The sequence below is a fragment of the Xenopus tropicalis genome, chromosome 2 (assembly GCF_000004195.4).
Source record: "Xenopus tropicalis strain Nigerian chromosome 2, UCB_Xtro_10.0, whole genome shotgun sequence".
Lineage (NCBI taxonomy): Eukaryota > Metazoa > Chordata > Amphibia > Anura > Pipidae > Xenopus > Xenopus tropicalis.
Window position 1 is genome coordinate 176,463,042 of NC_030678.2, and position 12,324 is coordinate 176,475,365.

The 12,324-nt window shown below is 42.9% G+C and overlaps 1 protein-coding gene across 1 annotated transcript; it reads right to left on the reverse strand.

Annotated features, from left to right (window-relative positions):
* Positions 1-10,722: 10,722 nt before the first annotated feature.
* LOC101734834 (olfactory receptor 52B6) lies at positions 10,723-11,768 on the reverse strand. Its single transcript, XM_031896377.1, has one exon. The coding sequence runs from the start codon at positions 11,755-11,757 to the stop codon at positions 10,798-10,800; it is 960 nt and encodes a 319-aa protein (XP_031752237.1). The 5' UTR covers positions 11,758-11,768; the 3' UTR covers positions 10,723-10,797.
* Positions 11,769-12,324: the final 556 nt, after the last annotated feature.

Genomic DNA, 12,324 nt, shown 5'->3' on the forward strand with positions numbered 1-12,324 from the left:
TCGCGCAATGAGCAAGGTACAACTGCACAGAGGGATTCAGATGTTGGTAAGCAGGGGGACGGTTACATATTAAGCATTTGCTGCACATTCTGTGATGACTGTGTTGTCTGGATCTGTATTGCACAAAGGAGAGATATGTTCCCATAACATCAAAATGAACCTCGGCTTCAGAATGCCTGTCACTATTGGCAACCACATAGCCTTTTCATTTCATGTCCTGTCACACTCTGGTGTACTTGGCAAGTACTTGATACTTAGGGGCTGATTTACTAACCCACGAACGGGTCGAAATGAGTCCGATTGCGTTTTTTTCGTAAAGATCGGTATTTTGCGATTTTTTTCGTATGTTTTGCGATTTTTTCAGCGTCTTTACAAATTTTTCGTTACCAATACGATTTTTGCGTAAAAACGCGAGTTTTTCGTAGCCATTACGAAAGTTGCGTAAAATCTTGCGATTTTTCGTAGCGTTAAAACTTGCGCAAAAAGTTGCGCTTTTTTCGTAGCGTTAAAACTTACGCGAAACTTCGCACCTTTTAAGTTTTAACGCTACGAAAAAGGCGCAACTTTTCGCGTAAGTTTTAACGCTACGGAAAAATCGCAAGATTTTACGCATTTTTCGTAAAGGCTACGAAAAACTCGCGTTTTTACGCAAAAATCGTATTGGTAACGAAAAATTCGTAAAGACGCCGAAAAAATCGCAAAACATACGAAAAAGTCGCAAAATGTTCGTTTTCCAATTTGGGTCGGATTCGTGGGTTAGTAAATCAGCCCCTTAGTATGGCAGCTTCCTTAGCCTTCCCAAACTTGCTTTTGTCTGCTGCTGTAGCATTTTTCTTTCCCTAAAGTTATCTATTATTTATTTATCTGTTATTTATTTGATTATTGACACTTAGCAGTAGCTGCTGCATTTCCCACCCTAGGCTTATACTCGAGTCAGTAAGTTTTTCCAGTTTTCTTATGTAAAATTAGGTCCCTCGGCTTATATTCGGATCGGCTTATACTCGAGTATATACGGTAGCGATGTCTTTTCTCTCCAAATCTCATCTGTGTCAAAATGAATTTTGTGTTAACTCTGTCCGCGCTCCAAACTTAAGTGATAATCTTACTATTGTGAAAAAAAAGAAAAAAAACAAGGACACGTGATTAGACAGTGAGTCCCTTCCTCCACCCAATCCTCTTGCCAATCGATAATTAATTAACAATGAGTTGGATTTTATTTCTATTTAACACATTCAGAAGGAAAAAAAGGCAAATAAAATGAATATATAGTAACCGTGTCGTCTTTCTTAGAATTTATACATTAAGGGGCTGATTTACTAATCCACGAATCCGAATCCCGAATGGGAAAAAATTGGATTGGAAACAAACATTTTGCGACTTTTTCATATTTTTTGCGATTTTTTTGTCACCATCGCGACTTTTTCGTAGCTGTCACAACAATTCACAAAAGTCATAATGGCTATGCAAAAGTCACGACAATTCGCGCAAGTTGCGCGAATTGTCGTGACTTTTGCATAGCCATTATGACTTTCGTGAATTGTTGTGACTTTTGCATAGCCATTATGACTTTTGTGAATTGTTGTGACTTTTGCATAGCCATTACGACTTTCGTGAATTGTTGTGACTTTTGCATAGCCATTACGACTTTCGTGAATTGTTGTGACTTTTGCATAGCCATTATGACTTTCGTGAATTGTCGTGACTTTTGCATAGCCATTACGACTTTCGTGAATTGTTGTGACTTTTGCATAGCCATTACGACTTTCGTGAATTGTTGTGACTTTTGCATAGCCATTACGACTTTCATGAATTGTTGTGACTTTTGCATAGCCATTACGACTTTCGTGAATTGTTGTGACTTTTGCATAGCCATTACGACTTTCATGAATTGTTGTGACTTTTGCATAGCCATTATGACTTTCGTGAATTGTCGCGACTTTTTCATAGCCATTATGACTTGCGCGAATTGTCGCAACTTTTTCATAGCCATTATGACTTTCGCGAATTGTCGCAACTTTTTCGTATTGAACGCTCGAAAAATTTGTGAAAATTCGCGAAAAAGTCGCAAAATACAGATCATTACAAAAAAAACGCATTCAGACGCTTTTCGGACGTTCGTGGATTAGTAAATGTGCCCCTAAATATAAGTAGATAGAGGTTTCAAGAGAACTCATTAATATCAGTCTAGAAACATGCTATAAAGATCATCCCCAAATAGAGTTCATAAAACATTCATTAATTCCCAATATATATATATATACACAGATGCATTGCATGATTAATTCCAGATAACCAATAGAACGATCCTGATGATATCAACCAATCCCTATAACCCAGATTCTGTATTTAGAACATATATGGACTTTCTATTTGATGTTCCATAGAAGAATTTCTCATTTTTCTTTGTTCTTCTGTATTTTTTATTTGTTGTTTGTATTTCCTCAACTGTTACCCAAAGAAATCTAATTTTCTGGAAAATCAATTGACAAACTCTCGGGAATTCCCAAGTATAAGGAATAATAGAAAGGAATGCCATTAAAACAACTTATGATGTGCCCGATGAATGAATAATCTTTATTGTCATTGTCACTTAAACAACGGAATTGCAAATGCAATTGTCGCCCGCTTTTGCGGATTCAGTGCTGCTACTGCAATTATTTGGCGCAACAGGAGCCCTGAGCCCCCGCTTATTATTGGGGGACAGGTATCTTTCCAGTAATGGCGTGCCTCCACCCAGGGATGATACTGTGGCATTGTATTCCCCACCCTGGGACTTAATACTATAATTCAACCCCTCAGGGGATCCACTCTATTCCCAGCAGTATTGCCCTTCCCTGGGGTAACTTCTTACCGCTTGGTAAGTGGTCCTGGCTATGAATAAGCTGAACACCGAGGGTTAGGATGAACCAGATGAATCTTTATTTGGGCAGACCTCTCCAGGAACACAGACAATCAGGCCACCTTTACTCCACTCATAGAAAACCTCTCTCCTATTGGGTACTCCCGCCAGGTGATCCTATCTAGGTGCTCCCCCCGGTACTCTTGCCAAGAGACCCTCTCTAAGGGCTCTCCGTGGTACTGACGCTAGGCAGACCCACCACAAGGACTCACCCCGGTACTCACGGCTGGGCACCCTCAGATTAGGAATCTCCCTGTGTGCCCTGATCTTCCAGCTGATATAATGCTGGGGGGTCTTAACCCCTCTACCACTCCTGGAGGGGCAATATCTGCCCATTCTAGCTATTACTCCCTACATGGCACTCCTAGAGTGTCCTATAACATGAAACTGCTTACTAAACTTGCATATAGGGAACACCTCTATCCAGAGGCAATCCCCACACTAAAGGTGGCCATACACGGGCAGATCCGCTCGCTTGGCGATGTCGCCAAGTGAGCGGATCTTCACTCGATATCGGGGAGGCATGTAGGCGAATTGTACATGCGACAATGGGGCAGTCGGTTTGGGGACCGCATCAACGAGCTGATGCGGTCCCCGATCCGACTGGATTTTCTAACCTGGCCGATCGATATCTGGCCAATTTCAGGCCAGATATCGGTCGGCCAGGCCCCTTGTTTCTGCCCCTACACGGGCCGATAAGCTGCCGAGTCGGTCCAAGGGACCCATATCAGCAGCTATAATCGGCCCGTGTATGGGGGCCTTAAGAACTAACAGAACATGGCTGCATGACCTTTTATATCCCAGCACCCCATATAGTGGTTGCTGGTGAGAAATGCAGGGAAACTCCCTTTTAGCACAAAAACATCTAGGACCACCTTTAGGTGTCCAAATCCCATGAGGCCGCCCTCTAGTGCCTGTCTAACAGGAACCCAACCTAAGGGGCCCAAATCTGGGGATCCCTACACAATCAACTCAAAGCAAGGCAAAAGCACAAAACAAAAATAAATACACAATTACACTAACTATACAAATGACTGTAACGTACAGATTACTAATGAGAGTAAAAGATTCAGAGCCATGATTGCTTTAGGATAGAAACTGTTTTTGAAGCGGTTTGTCCTTGTCTCCATTACCCTGTACCTCTTGCCTGATGGCAAAACCTGAAAAAGACAGTATCCGGGTGGGACGAATCACGTGTTATGTCCATAGCTTTTTTTCGGCATTTTCTCCAAGGTAGGTAACGGGCAGCCCACAATGTTCTCTGCCGCCCTGACAATCCCATAGAGTGCCTTCACATCTGAGGAAGTGCAGCTGCCACACCGCGCGCAGAGTCCATACATAAGTGCTCTCACAATGGAACAGTGGTAGAAGGCAAGAAGCTAATTTTTAGGGAGACAGTTCTTTCTGATAATATGCAAAAAATACAGTCTCTGCGGCACCTTCCTTAGCAGCACCCTGGTATTAGCCCTCCACGTCAGATTGTCCTCCAGTTCAATATCATACCCCCCAACTGTCCCGCCTTCCGCAGGACAGTCCCGGTTTTGATAGCGCATCCCACTGTCCCGGATAATTCCATGAATGTCCTGCATTTCCATAATAGATTACGGAAATGCGGAACATTCATTGAAGTATCCGGGAAAGCGCGATGCGCTGGCGCTCCTTCTTCTTCAGCCGCTCCTCTGCGTATCCGGCTCCTTGTGCGGCGGTGACAGGCCCTTTTATAAGGTTGCGCCCGTGCGTAATGACGTCACACGTACTTAGGGGCGCAACCTTATAAAAGGGCCTGTCGCCGCCAGGAAAGGAGCCGGATATAGTTACATAGTTACATAGTTACATAGTTACATAGGGTTGAAAAAAGACCTGTGTCCATCAAGTTCAACCCATCCAAGTAAACCCAGCACACCTAACCCACACCTACCAATCTATACACTCACATACATAAACTATAAATACAACCACTAGTACTAACTGTAGATATTAGTATCACAATAGCCTTGGATATTCTGATTGATCAAGAACTCATCCAGGCCCCTCTTAAAGGCATTAACAGAATCTGCCATTACCACATCACTAGGAAGGGCATTCCATAACCTCACTGCCCTCACCGTGAAAAACCACCTACACTGCTTCAAATGGAAACTCCTTTCCTCTAATCTAAAGGGGGGGCCTCTGGTGCGCTGATTGTTTTTATGGGAAAAAAGAACATCCCCCAACTGCCTATAATCCCCTCTAATGTACTTGTACAGAGTAATCATGTCCCCTCGCAAGCGCCTCTTTTCCAGAGAAAACAACCCCAACCTCGACAGTCTCACCTCATAGTTTAAATCTTCCATCCCCTTAACCAGTTTAGTTGCACGTCTCTGCACTCTCTCCAGCTCATTAATATCCTTCTTAAGGACTGGAGCCCAAAACTGCACTGCATACTCAAGGTGAGGCCTTACCAGGGACCTATAAAGGGGCAAAATTATGTTCTCATCCCTTGAGTCAATGCCCTTTTTATACAAGACAGCACTTTATTTGCTTTAGTAGCCACAGAATGACACTGCCTGGAATTAGACAACTTGTTATCTACAAAAACCCCCAGATCCTTCTCCATTAAGGATACCCCCAACACACTACCATTCAGTAGATAGTTTGCGTTTATATTATTTCTACCAAAGTGCATAACTTTGCACTTATCAACACTGAACCTCATTTTCCAGTTTGCTGCCCAGTTATCTAATTTTGTCAAATCGCTCTGCAAAGCGGCACATCCTGCATGGAACTTACAGTTTTGCACAATTTAGTGTCATCAGCAAAAATAGAAACAATACTGTCTATGCCCCCCTCCAGGTCATTAATAAACAAGTTAAACAGCAAAGGCCCAAGGACTGACCCCTGCGGTACTCCACTAACCACACTGGTCCAATTAGAAAATGTTCCATTTACCACCACTCTTTGTACTCTATCCTTCAGCCAGTTCTCTATCCAATTACAAATATTATGTTCTAGGCCAATATTCCTTAATTTGATCATTAACCTTCTGTGAGGTACTGTATCAAACGCTTTAGCAAAGTCCAAGTAGATGACATCAACTGCCATTCCAGCATCAAGGTTCCTGCTCACCTCCTCATAAAAGGCAACTAAATTAGTCTGGCAAGATCTGTTACGCAGAGGAGCCGCTGAAGAAGAAGGAAGCGCTGTGTATGGAGGGGGCACTGTGTATGGGGGGAACTGTCTCAATTGGGGGCACTGTGTATGGGGGGTACTTTCTATGGGGGCACTGTGTATAGGGTGTACTGTCTATGGGGGCAATTGGGTGCACTTTCTGTGTTGGAGTACTGTCTATGGGGGCAATTGGGGGCACTTTTTTATGGGGGGCATTGTGTATGGGGACACTGTGTATGGGGGGTACTGTCTATGGGGCACTGTGTATGGGGGGTACTGTCTATTGGGCCATTGGGGGTACTGTGTATGGGGGGCAAAGCTGGTACATAGTTATAACGCACTTATAACTGACTGCCTTCTCTCTATATTTGTATTTTATATGTAGGAGTTGCTATATTGTTTTCCTTAGGTAGTACAGTATGAGGGTATAGCAAATGGTGATCCCACCATCTGCACCACTCTGACAGCCGCTCTACAAAGACACATGATCAGACTGGCCAAGATGTGCTAGGGGTCTAGCCCTGTAGGCATAACTGATATTTGTGTACAATTTACCCAGTGTTCTCTCTCCCCTGGTCTCACACTTTATACATTGATAAAATTTAGGGAGAACATTTTTCAAATCTGCATGATTAAAATCCCCAGAAACCTATGTAGGGACCCATAGGGTTAAGCTCCCCTATGGCTTTAGGGGTTATCAGCCTGAGGACTGAGGTATCTATCCTTACTGCTTCCATAATATGTTGGCACTTTATAAATAAATGTTAATAATAATAATAATAATAATAGGGGTGCCGAGCTGACCAGGTGCATTTACCCTGCCCAGACTCCCAGCAGAGGTGGGATAAACCAATGTGCATCCTCTCTTGTTCCTCAGAGTACTGCTATCTCTTAACATCTCTATCTGCGTGTATTGTGAGTATAACCCTGCATTGTATTTGTCTTGGACAATAAACTTGTGCTATAGTTCAACTGCAAGAACCTTTCTGGCATCCATATTTTCTAACCTGCACTACACAGTTACAGTGAGTTGTACTTCAACTACACCTTTTGCTCCGCATGGTCTCTTCCACATAGCGAAGGCCCACCCTGTTTAAGAGAGTTGCATGTACCCCATGCTCTAACACCTACACTAGCCTGGGTTTTAACCATTTCACTGCCAAATATGGGTTACACCCCCTATCAGCCTCGCTAGCACCCTGCCTCGGCACCCCCTCTTCTGCTTACGGTCTCTGCGCTGCCGGCGTCTCCTCGAAGCTGGAATTGTAATCCACCGAGAACCGGGCGTCTGTGCGATATCGTCCTGTATATTATGGAGGAGGAAAAACTCTAATGTCGAGCAACTCCCGCTACTTAGTCGGCCAATAAATAAAATGTCCTGCCGATTATAAGTGTATTTAATCTGCCAGCATGGTAAAACCAAGCCAAGAGTCGGAGAGCACACAGCCGCAGCGTCCCAACGTGCCGCCATCATTCACATCATATGTATGTTATATGTATTGTGCAGCGGTGTAACCCCCCCTGCAAAGCTGTATGAGCTACGGGAGAAATACAAGTTTTTAATGTCTGAACTAAAGGTCCCCATACACGGGCCGATTCTAGCTGCCGATATGGGTCTCTTAGATTCGCCAGCTAATCGGCCCGTGTATGGGCACTGCCGGCGGGCCTGCCCCACCCATATCTGGCCTGAAATCACCCAGATCTTGATTGGGCAGGTTTAAAAATCTAGTCAGATTGGGGACTGCATCGGCTCGTTGATGGGGCCCCCGGACCGACTGCGCCTAAACCCGTCGTTATAATTCCATCGTTTGGCCCTGGATTCTCCCGATATCGCCCACCCGTAGGGATGTAGCGAACCTCAAAAAAAAAGTTCGCAAACCCATTCGCGAACTTACGCCAAAAAGTGTGAATATTCGCGAACCTAACCCCATAGACTTCAATAAGAAGGCGAACTTTAAAACCTAGAAAAGTCATTTCTGGCCAGAAAACTGATTTTAAAGTTGATTAAAGGGTGCCCCGCCCTGGGCAGTGACATGCAGGAGGGGGATCAAGGGCAAAACTTTCTCTGAAAAATACGTTGTTGACACAGCGTTGCGTAAAACCGCAAAGGCAGCTGGCAGAGCTAGCGGAAATACGCGGCGTGTTTTGCTATTTCGCACTATTAGCACCATGGAAACGGGATTGGCTGAAAAACGCCATGTGTGGCTTGTGCGGCATTTTTAGGCCGAGAAAAAACGCAGCGGAAAAATGCCACGCGAACCCAAATTGCGAACATACGCGAAAAGTTTGCGAACTCGCGAACACCCGATGTTCGCGCGAATTAGTTCGCCGGTAAACAGTTCGCTACATCTCTACCCACCCGTAGGTGAGGGGTATCGGGAGAAGATCCTGTTGCTTGGCAACATCGGATCAGCCCGTGTATGGGGAGCTTAAATCTATTGATAAATTGCTCTTAAGAGCAATAAAGTAGAAACACCAGTTGGAAATCACCCGGAATATCGTCCCTCAGACACGGCGCAGTGAAGGGCACTTGTGCTTTAGAGACATTTCAAAACACAAATAGAAGGAGAGTTTGAAGAACTCAAGTTTCTGAGACCGTTAGACGCTTTGAAAACAGGAATGAACTAAAGTATTGGGTTTTATATTATTAAAGAATCTCCCCAAACTGGAATATATATATCAGTAAATATTGCCCTTTTACATCCTTTCCCTTGAGCCGCCATTTAGTGATGGGCTGTGTGCTCCCTCAGAGATCAGCTGACAGGAAGTGATGCAGCTCTAACTGTAACAGGAAGCAGTGTGGGAGCAAAAGGCAGAACTCTGCCCATTCATTGGCTGATGGGGCCTAGCATGTATGTGTGCCTTGGCTTGTTTGTATGCACTGTGAATCCTATGATCCCAGGGGGCGGCCCTTAGTGCTTAAAATGGCAGTTTCCTATTTAGGATTACCCAATGGCACATACTGCTAAATAAGTATATTTATATGAAAATGGTTTATTTAGATGAAGCAGGGTTTTACATATGAGCTGTTTATGCAATATATTTGTATAGAGACCGACATTGTTTGGGGGTATAGTTTCCCTTTAATTCATACAGGCTTTTTCAATTCTGATCTTTTAATAAATGACAAGACATCGTTGGTTTTAGTTAATGAGTTTATTCATGATTTCAAAAACATCTAAAACCAGAGAAATCCCAATGTTGATAAATCTGCCCCTAAATCTGATTTGATGTGTTGTTGATTTTTTTTATAACTCAGCTTCCCCTTTAAATCGACTGGTTACCGAGAGACCGGTTCTTAGCAACTGGGGGTCATTTTCCCCTGATATGGTTTGTACATTGATTTCCTTCCAATTCCGTCTCTTGGAAATCGCTCGGCATCTCATCTCGGCCGTCGGCAAATACAAATAAGGATCAGATTTGTTTCTCTGTAGTTTTTATTCCAGATTCGAGTTTCAATGACAAACTGCAGAGCTACAAACCAAACAGCTACAATGATTCTTGGAATATAATTTAAATGTCATTGGAAAGGAAGGAAATACTAAATCTTTAAAGAATAAACATTCACTGTAGTTGTCAAAAATACACAATTTTGACTTTTTAAAGGGGATACAAACCCTGCTGCCCAGCGCGGCTCAACCCAACGTTACTCAGTTGTTACTGGGCTACAGTATCTTGTACGTAGTGCTAAATTAGCAACATGGGGGATATAAACCCAGCCATGATGCTGCCCCACGGCGCCCCCTAGTGTTGCTATAGAAGCTGCCAAAAACCATCATTATAGATGCAAGGAAATTCCCCAATGAGAATTGTACTGATAAATAAGTTGATTATAAATGCAAAAGAACTGCCCAGTGAGAATGCTGATTCCCAGCACTGTGTCAGGCCCCTTGCTGGTACCTTACATATAGAGATAATGATGGCATTTTCTCCCCTCATTATATGGCACAGGAATCAGACATGGGGATAAAGGGACAGACTTGTTCAGTGCTGGGAAACTGTGCTTATTGCTCCCAACTCCAATTGCAGGAACAGAGAACAGGGAGCCGGATTTACTCACATCAGCTGGGATTCTCATTGGAGGATTTTTCGCATGTTAAAGCAGTCGCTGGCTGTGGGGATTTGGGGGAAAGTTTTATTGGGCAATATTGCTTTAAGAATACAGCCCTGATGTTGCTGGACTACAGCTCCCAGCATGCCCCAAGCTTCATTATATGTTACAGCAGGGTAATCACTACTTGTCAGAATATCCCATGTACAATTTCGGATAGCAGATCTTACATCTGCAAAAACTGGTGTGAACATATATTTTTCATAAATATCCACCCTTTAATGAGATATTATATATATACATTATATACATATATATATACAGTATATATATATAACATACGTAGATTCAGCACTCCTAAGCATGGTCAACAGACCCAGGTGCTACCAATTAAGCATTAAAAATAAAAAATCTAGTGAATATTGGTGCACACCGGGAATCGTTTGAAAAAAATAGCTTTTATTGTAGTAAATACATTACAGGACAGGCCAACGTTTCGGTCTGTATCTAAGACCTTTATCAAGACCAGTTGGGGGTCTTGATAAAGGTCTTACAGACTGAAACGTTGGCCTGTCCTGTAATGTATTTACTACAATAAAAGCTATTTTTTTAAACGATTCCCGGTGTGCACCAATATTCACTAGATTTTATATATATATATATAATATAATATAATATAATAAGGTCTCACCTTTATTGTTCATAGAGCGGCGAAAATACTGATTTTGTGCAGGTGATGAAAGATTTTTACCCTTAGTGCTTTAGTCCTTATTCCGTATATCAGGGGGTTAAAAAGAGGAGGAAAAACTATAAAAGTTACAGAGAGCAGAATGTGGGCAAAAAGGGGGAGATTGTTGTTCCCCAGTCGGAATCTTACAAAAATAAACAGCCCCCCAACCAAGAAGATGGAGAAGCCAAGGAAGTGGGTGACCACAGTGTGAATGGCTTTCTCACAGGCTTCCTTGGAAATCCTCAGACAGACCATAAAGATATTAATGTAGGAATAAGCGATAATCAGTAACGTGAAAACCAAGAAAATTACAGTCGATAAGATCCCATAGAGACTATTGACAGAGGAATCCCCACAGGACAGGACAATGAGGGAAAGGTTTTCACAAAAAATGTTTTTGATTTGTGTCCCACAGTAAGAAAGTCTCGCAGATAAAATCACAGTAACTAAGACAGAGAAGAAGGAGAAAGCAAAGAAACCTACAATGAGTCTAACGGCTTTTGCGTTGGTCATGTTGGTGGCATATCGTAAGGGGTCACACACAGCCAGATACCTGTCATAGGCCATGAGTGTGAATGAGGATATCTCAAAAATGGCGTACGTTATGAGCCCAAGAAGTTGCAGAAAGCAGCCAACGTGTGAGATCTGATGGGACGAAGTCAACAAGTCAATGATCAGCTTGGGGAAGAAAGAGCTGCTCCCCAACATCCCGTTGAAGGTAAGATTACATATGAATATGTACATGGGCTCATGGAGGCTTTCTTCTGTCAGAACCACAAGCACAATCCCCAAGCTCAAGAGCAGTATAAATACGTATAGGAACAGGGAGAGAATGCAGTAGAGATATCTCAGATCTTCCATCTCCACAAGTCCAAGGAGGACAAAGTGCCTGCTAACAGAGGATACATTTTCCATTCTCCTTCTGCTCATACCTGATGTCCACGGCCCTGTGTAGGAATAAAGAACGGATCAACCAACAATACTAGAAATTATTACAGATATACATAAACCCTTTACAAAGGAAAGCGAATAGACAATGATGACATTAGGATTAACACACATAAGAACAAGACATTTTGTGCACCAAGAAGAAACACCCTATAAATGTTATTCATGCCCCACCTTCTGATGCAAGTACAGAGCTGCTACGGAATGAGCTGCACTTTGTTTAAATACCGTAAGGGAGACCCGTTACCACTTCTGAGTCCCCTTTAGTAAAGTCCCAGTGGAGGTTCTATGTGTCTGTACAGTCAACAAATGAATAATTGGAAATCTTCTATTTTTAAAATCCCTCAAGAGGAACGGTGACGGTCGAATGATTCAAAGCACAACTAAGTAGGTACATAGTTAAGTTGGGTTGAAAATAGACCAAAGACTACCAATTTTAACCCTTCCAAGTGACCCCCTGTGCACAGACATTGACCCTTTCTGACTATTTACTCACGTACATAAACTTTATATACCAACATCAATACTAACTGTAGATTTTTAGACATT

Excerpts from the sequence above, each read along its gene's own strand:
- LOC101734834 (XM_031896377.1), bottom strand. The coding sequence starts at position 11,757 with ATGAGCAGAAGGAGAATGGAAAATGTATCCTCTGTTAGCAGGCACTTT.